This window comes from Lampetra fluviatilis, chromosome 53 (genome assembly GCF_964198595.1).
Source record: "Lampetra fluviatilis chromosome 53, kcLamFluv1.1, whole genome shotgun sequence".
Lineage (NCBI taxonomy): Eukaryota > Metazoa > Chordata > Hyperoartia > Petromyzontiformes > Petromyzontidae > Lampetra > Lampetra fluviatilis.
The window spans coordinates 1,107,662-1,122,500 of NC_136327.1; the positions used below are offsets into that span (position 1 = coordinate 1,107,662).

The following is a 14,839-nucleotide window of genomic DNA, read 5'->3' on the forward strand; positions in this document are numbered from 1 at the left end:
AGCGTGGGGAGAGCGAGAGGGGAGAGTATAAGAGAGGAGAGAGAGAGGATACTGAAGAGGGGAGAGAGAGAGACAATAAGGGGAAGTGAAGGCGGGAGAGGGAGATTGGAGAGCTACGGGGAGGGGGAGAGTTCGGGAGAGGCAGAGAGAGACGAAGGGGAGGCGAGGGGGGAGAGGAAGGGAGAGTGAAGGGGGAGAGAGACAAGGGAGAGAGTGGAGGGAGAGTGAAGGGCGAGAGAGACAAGGGAGAGAGTGGAGGGAGAGTGAAGGGGGAGAGAGACAAGGGAGAGAGTGGAGGGAGAGTGAAGGGGGAGAGAGACAAGGGAGAGAGTGGAGGGAGAGTGAAGGGGGAGAGAGACAAGGGAGAGAGTGGAGGGAGAGTGAAGGGGGAGAGAGACAAGGGAGAGAGTGGAGGGAGAGTGAGGAGGGAGAGAGACACACTGCACGGAGCCGCGCCCGGATCAATTGCCTCCTCGCTGGGTACGAGACGTCACACAACCACCAACATTGTAAGCTCATCACAATTGTTGTTGATGTTACCATCAGCGACAACTCATGATCATAATTAGTTCACCATCAACATCATCGCCAGCGTCTCGTTATCAGCAGCAACAGCAGGAGACCATTAGCAGCATCGCTGCAGCAGCAGCAGCAACAGCAGCAACATAACCATCACAACCATCATCACAACCATCACAACCATCATCATAACCATCATAACCATCACAACCATCATCACAACCATCATCATAACCATCAAAACCATCATCATAACCACCATCACAACCTTCACAACCATCATCATAACCACCACAACCATCATCATAACCATCACAACCATCATCATAACCATCACAACCATCATCATAACCACCACAACCATCATCATAACCATCACAACCATCATCATAACCATCAGCAGCATAATCATAAAGGGCAGCATCAGTAAGGGCAGCTGCGTGCGGGTGATTGTGCATCAGCCGTCACAGCCTGAGATCAATCACAATTCATCATCAACAATAATCGCGAGAATGATGGTCGTGTTGCTACAGTATATATGTAGACTGTATTGACATGTCACACTGTATGTCAGGCCATTATCACCACCAACACCAACCACCCACATCCCCATCATCACCACCATCACACCTCCACCCTCCCATCATCATCGTCGTTATCACAGCTCCCTCCATCATAATCAATAGCCCCATCATCACCACCATAACTCTCACCCTCATCAACATTGCCACCACCTCATCATCACTGCTATGACAATCGTGGCAATATCAAATACCATCATCACACCACCCCCATCACCATCATCCCATCCCCATTATTACCCCATCTTAAAAATTATCCCGCATGACCATTATCACCATCACCACCATCACCACCATCATACACTATCATCATCATCACCACCATCACCACCATCATACCTGCCGCATCACCACAATGACTATCACACCACGCCCATCATCACATCACCATTATCACACCCGCATCACACGATCATCACCCGATCACCATCACCACACCCCCATCACCATCATCACACACTCCCATCACACCATCATCACACCCCCATCACCATCATCACACGATCATCATCACCATCATCACACCCCCGTCATCCCCATCACACCCCCATTTATCACACCACCATCATCCCCCCCATCATCACCACCATCACATCCCCATCACACCACCATCACACCCCCATCACCACCATCACCACCCCCATCACACACCCCTCCCCATCATCACGCCGCCGTGGCCACGGGTGACGATGAGCGCCGTGAGAGAGGAATGCGGAAGGCCCCATTGTGAGAGGCGAGGGCGGGGCACCGAGTCGTCCCCGCTGCTGCTGCTGCGTCTCACGCCTCAACAACACCAACACCACCACCATCATTACCACCACTCCTCAACAACACCAACACCACCACTAACCACCACTCCTCAACACCAACACCCTCATCTTCATTACCACCATCATCATTATTACCACTCACCACCACCACTCCTCACCACCACCACTCCTCACCACCACTCTTCACCACCACCACTCCTCACCACCATCACCACCCCCTTGGTTCCCTGCGGGATTCGCTCGGGGGACTCTTCTCGTCGGGACGCCTCCACCACCACCACCCCTGGTTGGTGCCGGGACCCCTCGGGGGCTCTCGGGGACCCCCGGGGTGGGGGGGGGGGACCCCCACGGGGGTGAGGGGGGACCCCCCAGGGGGGTGTGGGGGGACCCCCGAGGTGGGTGGTTGGGGTGGTGTTCAGTGCCACGGGGTTCGGCTCCGGGCGCCTCCCGGGTTTCGCAATGGGCGGCCCCGCGTTGAACGCGGCCTTGAGACTTGTGATGTGTTACTGCTACACTAGTGTCATGTGTGTGTTACACTAGTGTCGTGTGAGTGTGTTAGTGCTACACTAGTGTCATGTGTGTGTTACACTAGTGTCGTGTGAGTGTGTTAGTGCTACACTAGTGTCATGTGTGTGTGTGCTCAGTGTTAGTATGTTGTGTTTATTACAGAAGTGTGTGTGTGTTAGTATGTTGTGTGTATTACAGTAGTGTGTGTGTGTATGTGTTGTTAGTACCTGCTACATTAGTGTCGTGTTAGTATATTGTGTTTATTACAGTAGAGTGTACACGGGGCGTGTGTGAGTGTCGCGCGTGTTGGTACAGTGGTTCAGTGTGTTAGTGTAGTGTGTTGGTACAGTGTGTTGGTGCAGTGTGTTGGTACAGTGTTAGTGTGGTGTGTTAGTACAGTGTGTTGGTACAGTGTGTTGGTGCAGTCTGTTAGTGTAGTGTGTTAGTGCTGTATAGTGTGTTAGTGCTGTGTAGTGTGTTAGTACTGTGTAGTGTGTTAGTGCTGTACAGTGTGTTAGTGCTGTGTGTTAGTGCTGTGTAGTGTGTTAGTGCTGTATAGTGTGTTAGTGCTGTGTAGTGTGTTAGTACTGTGTAGTGTGTTAGTGCTGTGTAGTGTGTTAGTGTTGTGTGTTAGTGCTGTGTAGTGTGTTAGTGCTGTGTAGTGTGTTAGTACTGTGTAGTGTGTTAGTGCTGTATAGTGTGTTAGTGTAGTGTGTTAGTACTGTATAGTGTGTTAGTGCTGTGTAGTGTGTTAGTGTAGTGTGTTAGTACTGTATAGTGTGTTAGTGCTGTGTAGTGTGTTAGTGCTGTATAGTGTGTTAGTGCTGTATAGTGTGTTAGTGCTGTATAGTGTGTTAGTGCTGTATAGTGTGTTAGTACTGTATAGTGTGTTAGTGCTGTATAGTGTGTTAGTATTGTGTAGTGTGTTAGTGCTGTATAGTGTGTTAGTGCTGTATAGTGTGTTAGTGCTGTACAGTGTGTTAGTACTGTGTAGTGTGTTAGTACTGTATAGTGTGTTAGTACTGTGTAGTGTGTTAGTGCTGTGTAGTGTGTTAGTGTAGTGTGTTAGTACTGTATAGTGTGTTAGTATTGTGTTGTGTGTTAGTACTGTATAGTGTGTTAGTGCTGTGTAGTGTGTTAGTGTAGTGTGTTAGTACTGTATAGTGTGTTAGTGCTGTGTAGTGTGTTAGTGCTGTATAGTGTGTTAGTACTGTATAGTGTGTTAGTGCTGTATAGTGTGTTAGTATTGTGTAGTGTGTTAGTGCTGTATAGTGTGTTAGTGTAGTGTGTTAGTGCTGTACAGTGTGTTAGTACTGTGTAGTGTGTTAGTGCTGTACAGTGTGTTAGTACTGTGTAGTGTGTTAGTGCTGTGTAGTGTGTTAGTACTGTGTAGTGTGTTAGTGCTGTACAGTGTGTTAGTGCTGTGTAGTGTGTTAGTGCTGTGTAGTGTGTTAGTACTGTGTAGTGTGTTAGTGCTGTACAGTGTGTTAGTACTGTGTAGTGTGTTAGTGCTGTGTAGTGTGTTAGTGTAGTGTGTTAGTACTGTATAGTGTGTTAGTATTGTGTTGTGTGTTAGTACTGTATAGTGTGTTAGTGCTGTGTAGTGTGTTAGTGTAGTGTGTTAGTACTGTGTAGTGTGTTAGTGCTGTATAGTGTGTTAGTACTGTGTAGTGTGTTAGTGTAGTGTAGTGTGTTAGTACTGTGTAGTGTGTTAGTGCTGTGTAGTGTGTTAGTGTAGTGTGTTAGTGCTGTGTAGTGTGTTAGTGCTGTATAGTGTGTTAGTGCTGTATAGTGTGTTAGTGTAGTGTAGTGTGTTAGTACTGTGTAGTGTGTTAGTGCTGTGTAGTGTGTTAGTGCTGTATAGTGTGTTAGTACTGTGTAGTGTGTTAGTGTAGTGTAGTGTGTTAGTACTGTGTAGTGTGTTAGTGCTGTGTAGTGTGTTAGTGCTGTATAGTGTGTTAGTACTGTGTAGTGTGTTAGTGTAGTGTAGTGTGTTAGTACTGTGTAGTGTGTTAGTGTAGTGTGTTAGTACTGTGTAGTGTGTTAGTGTAGTGTAGTGTGTTAGTGCTGTGTAGTGTGTTAGTGTAGTGTGTTAGTACTGTGTAGTGTGTTAGTGCTGTATAGTGTGTTAGTGCTGTATAGTGTGTTAGTGCTGTGTAGTGTGTTAGTGTAGTGTGTTAGTACTGTATAGTGTGTTAGTGCTGTGTAGTGTGTTAGTGCTGTATAGTGTGTTAGTGCTGTATAGTGTGTTAGTGCTGTATAGTGTGTTAGTGCTGTATAGTGTGTTAGTACTGTATAGTGTGTTAGTGCTGTATAGTGTGTTAGTATTGTGTAGTGTGTTAGTGCTGTATAGTGTGTTAGTGCTGTATAGTGTGTTAGTGCTGTACAGTGTGTTAGTACTGTGTCGTGTGTTAGTACTGTATAGTGTGTTAGTACTGTGTAGTGTGTTAGTGCTGTGTAGTGTGTTAGTGTAGTGTGTTAGTACTGTATAGTGTGTTAGTATTGTGTTGTGTGTTAGTACTGTATAGTGTGTTAGTGCTGTGTAGTGTGTTAGTGTAGTGTGTTAGTACTGTATAGTGTGTTAGTGCTGTGTAGTGTGTTAGTGCTGTATAGTGTGTTAGTACTGTATAGTGTGTTAGTGCTGTATAGTGTGTTAGTATTGTGTAGTGTGTTAGTGCTGTATAGTGTGTTAGTGTAGTGTGTTAGTGCTGTACAGTGTGTTAGTACTGTGTAGTGTGTTAGTGCTGTACAGTGTGTTAGTACTGTGTAGTGTGTTAGTGCTGTATAGTGTGTTAGTACTGTATAGTGTGTTAGTGCTGTATAGTGTGTTAGTGTAGTGTGTTAGTGCTGTACAGTGTGTTAGTACTGTGTAGTGTGTTAGTGCTGTACAGTGTGTTAGTACTGTGTAGTGTGTTAGTGCTGTACAGTGTGTTAGTACTGTGTAGTGTGTTAGTGCTGTGTAGTGTGTTAGTACTGTGTAGTGTGTTAGTGCTGTACAGTGTGTTAGTACTGTGTAGTGTGTTAGTGCTGTGTAGTGTGTTAGTGCTGTGTAGTGTGTTAGTACTGTGTAGTGTGTTAGTGCTGTACAGTGTGTTAGTACTGTGTAGTGTGTTAGTGCTGTGTAGTGTGTTAGTGTAGTGTGTTAGTACTGTATAGTGTGTTAGTATTGGGTTGTGTGTTAGTACTGTATAGTGTGTTAGTGCTGTGTAGTGTGTTAGTGTAGTGTGTTAGTACTGTGTAGTGTGTTAGTGCTGTATAGTGTGTTAGTACTGTGTAGTGTGTTAGTGTAGTGTAGTGTGTTAGTACTGTGTAGTGTGTTAGTGCTGTGTAGTGTGTTAGTGTAGTGTGTTAGTGCTGTGTAGTGTGTTAGTGCTGTATAGTGTGTTAGTGCTGTATAGTGTGTTAGTGTAGTGTAGTGTGTTAGTACTGTGTAGTGTGTTAGTGCTGTGTAGTGTGTTAGTGCTGTATAGTGTGTTAGTACTGTGTAGTGTGTTAGTGTAGTGTAGTGTGTTAGTACTGTGTAGTGTGTTAGTGCTGTGTAGTGTGTTAGTGCTGTATAGTGTGTTAGTACTGTGTAGTGTGTTAGTGTAGTGTAGTGTGTTAGTACTGTGTAGTGTGTTAGTGTAGTGTGTTAGTACTGTGTAGTGTGTTAGTGCTGTGTAGTGTGTTAGTGTAGTGTGTTAGTACTGTGTAGTGTGTTAGTGCTGTATAGTGTGTTAGTGCTGTATAGTGTGTTAGTGCTGTGTAGTGTGTTAGTGTAGTGTGTTAGTACTGTGTAGTGTGTTAGTGCTGTATAGTGTGTTAGTACTGTGTAGTGTGTTAGTGCTGTATAGTGTGTTAGTGTAGTGTGTTAGTGTTGTGTAGTGTGTTAGTGCTGTGTAGTGTGTTAGTGCTGTATAGTGTGTTAGTACTGTGTAGTGTGTTAGTACTGTGTAGTGTGTTAGTGCTGTGTAGTGTGTTAGTGTAGTGTGTTAGTGCTGTGTAGTGTGTTAGTGCTGTGTAGTGTGTTAGTTCTGTGTAGTGTGTTAGTTTAGTGTGGAGCCTGTCAGACGATGTCCCGGGGCCTAATTCCCCTTTGAAGTTCAACACAAAGAGTGGAGTGGTCTCCACAGACACGGCACTCCATTGTGTGTACAGCGTGTGGGGTGTGTGTGTGTTGTGGTGTGTGTTGTGGTGTGTGTTGTGGTGTGTGTTGTGCTGTGGTGTGTGTTGTGGTGTGTGTTGTGCTGTGGTGTGTGTTGTGCTGTGGTGTGTGTGTGTGTTGTGGTGTGTGTTGTGGTGTGTGTTGTGCTGTGGTGTGTGTTGTGGTGTGTGTTGTGCTGTGGTGTGTGCTGTGGTGTGTGTGTGTGCTGTGGTGTGTGTGTGTTGTGGTGTGTGTTGTGGTGTGTGTTGTGGTGTGTGTGTGCTGTGATGTGTGTTGTGGTGTGTGTGTGGTGTGGTGTGTGGTGTGGTGTGTGTTGTGCTGTGTGGTGTGTGTTGTGCTGTGGTGTGTGTTGTGCTGTGGTGTGTGTTGTGATGTGTGTTGTGCTGTGGTGTGTGCTGTGGTGTGTGTTGTGGTGTGTGTTGTGCTGTGGTGTGTGTTGTGGTGTGTGTTGTGCTGTGGTGTGTGTTGTGGTGTGTGCTGTGGTGTGTGTGTGTTGTGCTGTGTGTTGTGCTGTGGTGTGTGCTGTGTTGTGGTGTGTGTGTGTTGTGGTGTGTGTTGTGGTGTGGTGTGTGTTGTGGTGTGTGTGTGTTGTGGTGTGTTGTGGTGTGTGTGTGTGTTGTGGTGTGTGTTGTGGTGTGTGTGTGTTGTGTTGTGGTGTGTGTGTGGTGTGTGTGTGTGTGGTGTGTGTGTGTGGTGTGTGTGGTGTGTGTGTGGTGTGTGTTGTCGTGTGTGTTGTGTGAGTGTTGTGGTGTGTGTGTGTTGTGTGTGTGTGTGGTGTGTGTGTGTTGTGGTGTGTGTTGTGGTGTGGTGTGTGTTGTGTGAGTGTTGTGGTGTGTGTGTGTTGTGGTGTGTGTGTGTTGTGGTGTGTGTTGTGGTGTGTGTGGGAGGGGGGGGATAGAGCGTTGCACCCTCGCGCACGCGTGGGTCTTCTCCAGTGGCTCCGGTTTCTCTCCCACGAGTAATAATAATAAACACGAGTCGTCGTCGATTGGCTGAACACGTCTTAAAATAAAGAAAACCAATGCAGCAGGACCTCCTGATGGACAAATAAGCAATTTATAAAATAAGCGTGCGCGTGTGTGTGGCCTGTTAACAGCCCCACGCGTGCACACGCCCTGCGTTGAGCCATATATGCTACTTGCACAAGGCCTGTCTCTGTGTGTTTTTACTTGCCCCAACAGCCTGTTAAGGCTACACGGGGGATCTTTGTCTTTTGGATGAAAGTGTGTGTATTTACAGTGTGAGAGGTTGTGCAATTACAACTGTGTGAATTTATTATGATGAATAATGAGTTGTGTTTGAGTCGAGAAGTGGGACAGGGGTGCGTGTAACGCCTTTGATACAAATGCCAGGGCAATGGTGCATGTGTCAGGGTATTGATACATGTTCTAGACCACTTTTAGAAGTGCAAATCCATTGCTACACATGCCAGGCAAGTGTATTTAACAGGGCATTGCTACACTCCCAGGGCATTACATCCATGCCCCTTGTGCATTCTGGACACCACTGCCCCCAGGCAGCACGGAAGAGAAAATCCGACGTGGGAAGCGAGGCCTCTGGACGGGAAATTAACCGGATGGGAGGAACAGGGATCACGGGGTCGAGGGGGGGGGTCGAGGGGGGGGGGGTCGAGGGGGGAGACCGGAAGGGAGGAAACAGCGAGGTCCATCGATGGGAGCTGAGTCGTCCCTGGGAGCTGAGTCTCTGGAAGTTGATTTGAGACCCTCCTCGATGTGAAGTTTACTTGAGATCAAAGGAGTCGAGTCTCTGGGAGTCGAGTTGCCTTAGCCGTGTGATTGGCTGCAGGGAGCCGGGCCGCAGCGGGTGGCTGCATGGATCTCGAGTGAATTGGCGATGCCCATGGGGTGGAACGCTGTCCGCTCTGCTCGAGGGAGAGCGTGGCAGAGCTACAGAGGAACGGACCGAGAAAGTGAGAGCGAGAGATGGTGCTCCTCATCAATACTGTAATGCGAGCACCCACGTGTGATGAGATGTGATGAGATGTGATGAGGTGTGACCTCAGCCAGGTCAGGTCGTGTAGCGGAGAGGATGAGGCTTCTGTATTGCACAAGATGAGGGTTCTGTATGAGATGAGACGGGGGTTTTGTTTCGGATGGGATGAGGGTTGTGTATCGGATAGGACAAGGGTTCTGTCTCGTTTGAGACGAGGGTTCTGCATCGGACTGGAGGGCGCCTCTGTGCGGCGGCGAGCTGCGTGGCACTGCGCCCAAAACTTTGTGTTCACACGCCCCCCCCCCCAGCACCCCCCCCCCCCCAGGCCGGGGCTGTTAATGAGAAACAGGCCTCAAGCCGTGGGCCAGGTTGAGCCCTCGACGCAGCCGAGCCTGGGATGTTGCCCCCCACTCCCCCTCCCGGCCGCCCCCCCCCCCCAGCAGTGTCAGCCCACTGCTGGATAAGTGTGGCTCGTTGGGGGCTTCCCGTCTTCGAGAAGCAGCGTGTCGGGGGGAGGGCGGCCACCGCCGTTGTGAAAGGGACCCCGAGCGATGGAGCGCCGAGAAGCTGGCGCGTTACAGCCTCTGCCTCGGTGCATCGGGTTAACCAACTTGGCGCGCCGGCTCTTAACTACCACGACATCACCGCCGCCCGGTGATCCGTGACCTCGCCATCACTGTGCATCTACTAAAGTGACCCCCACGTGCCGCCCTCCCATCTTCCCCCGCAGGTTGACAGGATGGCTACTCGCAGGACGGTGCCGGGCCGAGGCCAGGATGTGGACGCGGAGTCGATGCTCAGCGGACTCTCGGCGGACGAGCTCAAGCAGCTGGCCGAGGATCTGCAGGACATGGACCCGGACGTGAGACGCCGGAGACCCAGACATGAGACACGGGGAGAGAGGCACGGGGAGAGAGGATCTGCAGGACATGGATCCGCACTAAAGTAGTTAAAGATCTCCTGACTTAAATTGAAATGGCTACGCCATTGTGTGCCGGAATCATGATCCAAATTTGCCAAAAAAAAATTGCTTGACTAATGCCGCTTGCAGGCTAGGTGCTGAGTCACATAGTGCAGCACAGGGACATCTGCCACTGGGGGTGCTCCTTGGAAATGCATTGAGATGAGATGCCAGTCGCTTGTCGCGTGTGAAGCGTTCTCAGAGACGCCACCGACATGGAGGAGGGTGGCTCCGTCTAACACTGCTACTCGGTCTCATCGTTATTACCCATAAACCCCACCAACAATCGGAGGGCGGAACATTTGCTTGTTACCTATCCTCTCTTGCCTCGTCCTCCCTCTCCTCTCCTCCCTCCCCACAGAACGCGCTGCTCCCCGCCGCGTTCCGACAGAAGGACCAGACAACAAAGGCACCGGCGGCGCCGTTCAACCGCGAGGAGCTCCTGCGCTTCCTGGAGACGCAAGCGCGAGAGCACCGTGACCGCGAGGACCTGGTGCCCTTCACCGGCGAGAAGAAGGGTGAGGGGAGGAGGGGGAGAGCTGGGAGAGGAGGAGGGGGGAGAGGAGGGGAGGGCCTGGGCTTAATTATAATGACCATCACAACCAAGTGGTGTCACTGCATGCAAACTTAACGATGTGGTTGCAAGATGATTACGAAAGATGGAGTCGCTATCGTAAGCGACCCTATGCCTGTCGGGATGGGCACGGGGGGAGGCGAGAGGGTGTCCCCGTGAGTTACGATTACGATCGCGGGAGGCTGGGGCTGCTCAGAGGCCATGATTCTCACTCGGTGATAAATCGCGGAGCCGGGAGCAGCGACGCGGAACGTAGAGCGCGTGCCGACCATGCCGCGCGTGTCTGTGTCCGTGCGTGCATGCGTGTGCGTTGACTTGTGCACGCGTGTCTGTGTGTCGACGCGAATGTGCGTGTGTGCGTCGACTTGTGCACGCGTGTCTGTGCGTCGACGCGAATGTGCGTGTCTGTGCGTCGACTTGTGCACGCGTGTCTGTGTGTCGACACGAATGTGCGTGTCTGTGCGTCGACTTGTGCACGCGTGTCTGTGTGTCGACGCGAATGTGCGTGTCTGTGCGTCGACTTGTGCACGCGTGTCTGTGCGTCGACGCGAATGTGCGTGTCTGTGCGTCGACTTGTGCACGCGTGTCTGTGCGTCGACTTGTGCACGCGTGTCTGTGCGTCGACTTGTGCATGCGTGTCTGTGCGTCGACTTGTGCATGCGTGTCTGTGCGTCGACGCGAATGTGCGTGTCTGTGCGTCGACTTGTGCACGCGTGTCTGTGCGTCGACTTGTGCACGCGTGTCTGTGCGTCGACTTGTGCACGCGTGTCTGTGCGTCGACTTGTGCACGCGTGTCTGTGCGTCGACTTGTGCACGCGTGTCTGTGCGTCGACTTGTGCACGCGTGTCTGTGCGTCGACGCGAATGTGCGTGTCTGTGCGTCGACTTGTGCACGCGTGTCTGTGCGTCGACGCGAATGTGCGTGTCTGTGCGTCGACTTGTGCACGTGTGTCTGTGCGTCGACGCAAATGTGCGTGTCTGTGCGTCGACTTGTGCACGCGTGTCTGTGCGTCGACGCGAATGTGCGTGTCTGTGAGTCGACTTGTGCACGCGTGTCTGTGTGTCGACGCGAATGTGCGTGTCTGTGCGTCGACTTGTGCACGCGTGTCTGTGCGTCGACGCGAATGTGCGTGTCTGTGCGTCGACTTGTGCACGCGTGTCTGTGCGTCGACGCGAATGTGCGTGTCTGTGCGTCGACTTGTGCACGCGTGTCTGTGTGTCGACACGAATGTGCGTGTCTGTGCGTCGACTTGTGCACGCGTGTCTGTGTGTCGACGCGAATGTGCGTGTCTGTGCGTCGACTTGTGCACGCGTGTCTGTGCGTCGACGCGAATGTGCGTGTCTGTGCGTCGACTTGTGCACGCGTGTCTGTGCGTCGACTTGTGCACGCGTGTCTGTGCGTCGACTTGTGCATGCGTGTCTGTGCGTCGACTTGTGCATGCGTGTCTGTGCGTCGACGCGAATGTGCGTGTCTGTGCGTCGACTTGTGCACGCGTGTCTGTGCGTCGACTTGTGCACGCGTGTCTGTGCGTCGACTTGTGCACGCGTGTCTGTGCGTCGACTTGTGCACGCGTGTCTGTGCGTCGACTTGTGCACGCGTGTCTGTGCGTCGACTTGTGCACGCGTGTCTGTGCGTCGACGCGAATGTGCGTGTCTGTGCGTCGACTTGTGCACGCGTGTCTGTGCGTCGACGCGAATGTGCGTGTCTGTGCGTCGACTTGTGCACGTGTGTCTGTGCGTCGACGCAAATGTGCGTGTCTGTGCGTCGACTTGTGCACGCGTGTCTGTGCGTCGACGCGAATGTGCGTGTCTGTGAGTCGACTTGTGCACGCGTGTCTGTGTGTCGACGCGAATGTGCGTGTCTGTGCGTCGACTTGTGCACGCGTGTCTGTGCGTCGACGCGAATGTGCGTGTCTGTGCGTCGACTTGTGCACGCGTGTCTGTGCGTCGACGCGAATGTGCGTGTCTGTGCGTCGACTTGTGCACGCGTGTCTGTGCGTCGACGCGAATGTGCGTGTCTGTGCGTCGACTTGTGCACGCGTGTCTGTGCGTCGACGCGAATGTGCGTGTCTGTGCGTCGACTTGTGCACGCGTGTCTGTGCGTCGACGCGAATGTGCGTGTCTGTGCGTCGACTTGTGCACGCGTGTCTGTGCGTCGACGCGAATGTGCGTGTCTGTGCGTGGTGGCGGCGGCCGTGTGGAGTACACATCAGCAATGGGGAGACAAGGCGGCTGGCCGTGGTGCCGTCCACCCATCCCCCCCTTTTGTGCGATGTGCCACGCTGGCCTGGACAGGAGGGTCCTGCTATATTGGGTTTTAATTAGAAGATGTGTTTCGGCTAATTAGTGATGAGTGTTTGTTATTATTATTATACAAGTGGGGAGGAAACCGGAGCACCCGGAGGGAACCCCCCCCCCTCCCCCGTGCGCGAGAGGGCAACGCTCCACCTTCTCCTCCTCCTCCACACAGACGGCGTCAGTCCACGTGCCGTACCACCTTCTCTGTCGGCGTAATCGGGCGAGAGTGTGCGAGCGCCTCATTTGAGGCCGAGTCGACCTAGGGGAGGGCCCAGGAATGGTGATGCCCCTACACACGGCAGCAGAAACGTCACACCCCCCCCCCCCACCCTGCGTAACCTCGCCAGGAACCCCGTGAAGGATGAGTTGTGAGAGCCTCCAGGGCTTTCTCCGGAGTACATAGCCTCGCTCATCAGCGCACGGAATCACGGACAGTCGGACAAAGTCCACGTACATCAGTGGGCGAGTATCTGGAGGCGCTTTGCACTTTGACCCCTGCCACCCCCACACCCCCCCCTTCTCCAATTCCCCCCCTCCCACCCCCACCCGGCGCTCACCTGTGCACAGGTAAGGAGTTTGTCCCGAAGGTGAAACCAATGCCGGTGGAGGAGAAAATGGCACTGGACCCCGAGCTGGAGGAGGCTCTGTCCGGAGCCACGGACGTGGAGCTGTGCGACATCGCTGGTCAGCGGCACCCCAACACGTCGCACCACACACGCACACCTCGACACGTCACACGCACACACCCCCACACGTCACACGCACACACCCCGACACGTCACACGCACACACCCCGACACGTCACACGCACACACCACGACACGTCACACGCACACACCACGACACGTCACACGCACACACCACGACACGTCACACGCACACACCACGACACGTCACACGCACACACCCCGACACGTCACACGCACACACCCCGACACGTCACACGCACACACCCCGACACGTCACACGCACACACCACGACACGTCACACGCACACACCACGACACGTCACACGCACACACCACGACACGTCACACGCACACACCCCGACACGTCACACGCACACACCCCGACACGTCACACGCACACACCACGACACGTCACACGCACACACCACGACACGTCACACGCACACACCACGACACGTCACATGCACACACCACGACACGTCACACGCACACACCACGACACGTCACACGCACACACCACGACACGTCACACGCACACACCACGACACGTCACACGCACACACCACGACACGTCACACGCCACACACCTCGACACGTCACACGCACACACCACGACACGTCACACGCACACACCACGACACGTCACACGCCACACACCCCAATGTGTCGCACCGCACACACCCTGACGACGGCTGTACGTACACATGCGTGTACACACACACACGTACACACACACACAAATACCACGCATGCATTAACCCTGTGTGCACATGACAGCCATTCTGACCTCTACGCTGCCTTGTGCCCCCCCATGACCCTCGTGTACCTCTGTGACCTCTGTGACCGAATGCCCCGTGGTGACCCTGTGACCCCTACCTCACCCGCAGCCATCCTGGGCATGCACACCCTGGTGAGCACCCCGCAGTACTACAGCGCCCACAAGGGGACGAGCCACGCGGACGGCATCGGCAGTGAGTTGCATCATCGCCCTCATCGCCCTCATCACCCTCATCGCCGTCACCATCGTCCTCACGGCCTGCACGCAGGGCCGAGTCACGTGGTGTCGCACAGGGACCGCTGTCGCTGGGGGTGCTCTCTTAAAATGTGTTGGGATTTAGATGCGACGCAACTCATTTTGAGCGACTGAGATGTAATTTTTTTTGCATGAACGCAAAAAAAATATTATTTATGTACGTACGTGTTTGTGTGCGCATGCGCACACAAGCGCCTTGGTGGCGATCGGAGGTTGGGTTTGTGTGTGTGTGCGCGTACACGTGTGTGTGTGTGCGTACACGTGTGTGTGTGTGTGTACGCGTGTGGGTGTGCGTACGCGTGTGTGTGTGCGTACACGTGTGTGTGTGCGTGCGTACACGTGTGTGTGCGCGTGCGTACGCGTGTGTGCTCACATGAGTGTGTGTGTGCTCACATGAGTGTGTGTACGTGTGTGTGTGCACAGGTGTGGTGCGCGCCGAGCCCATGCGCCCCATGCCCGAAGAGCCCCCCAACCCCACGGACGTGGAGGCGACGCTGCAGCGTATCCGTGACAACGACCCCCGCCTCCAGGAGGTCAACCTCAACAACATCAAGGCAAGCGGCCCCCCACAATCACAGGCCCCCCCCCCCCCCCCACCATAACAGGGCTCCCCACACTCGGTGTCTTCTCAGCATGACTGGAGGGTGATTCGGTGTGACTAAGGGGGATTTACGGGTGAATCTGAAACAAGAATGCCTTGGGTATACTTGAAGCCGACTCAGAGGTGACTTGATGGTGACTTGATGGTGACTTGATGGTGACTTGATGGTGACTTGAATCTGGCCGCTCGACCCCACAGAGCATCCCGATC

The 14,839-nt window shown here is 52.8% G+C and overlaps 1 protein-coding gene across 3 annotated transcripts in view; it reads left to right on the forward strand.

The window, feature by feature from the left end:
- The first annotated feature begins 217 nt into the window (after nt 1-217).
- Nucleotides 218-14,839, forward strand: part of LOC144949247 (tropomodulin-1-like) — a 17,970-nt gene continuing 3,348 nt past the window's right edge. The window contains exons 1-7 of one of the 3 annotated variants that reach the window (XM_078879155.1): nt 218-480; nt 9,205-9,336; nt 9,797-9,953; nt 12,874-12,990; nt 13,883-13,966; nt 14,452-14,582; nt 14,828-14,839. The exon at nt 14,828-14,839 is cut by the window's right edge and continues 96 nt beyond it. In XM_078879155.1, the coding sequence (XP_078735281.1) occupies nt 9,214-9,336; nt 9,797-9,953; nt 12,874-12,990; nt 13,883-13,966; nt 14,452-14,582; nt 14,828-14,839 (624 nt within the window). In that variant the 5' untranslated portion in view covers nt 218-480; nt 9,205-9,213. Of the gene's footprint in view, nt 510-1,819; nt 2,157-9,204; nt 9,337-9,796; nt 9,954-12,873; nt 12,991-13,882; nt 13,967-14,451; nt 14,583-14,827 lie in introns of those variants that run through there. The other 2 variants (XM_078879154.1, XM_078879156.1) reach the window with 2 other exon arrangements.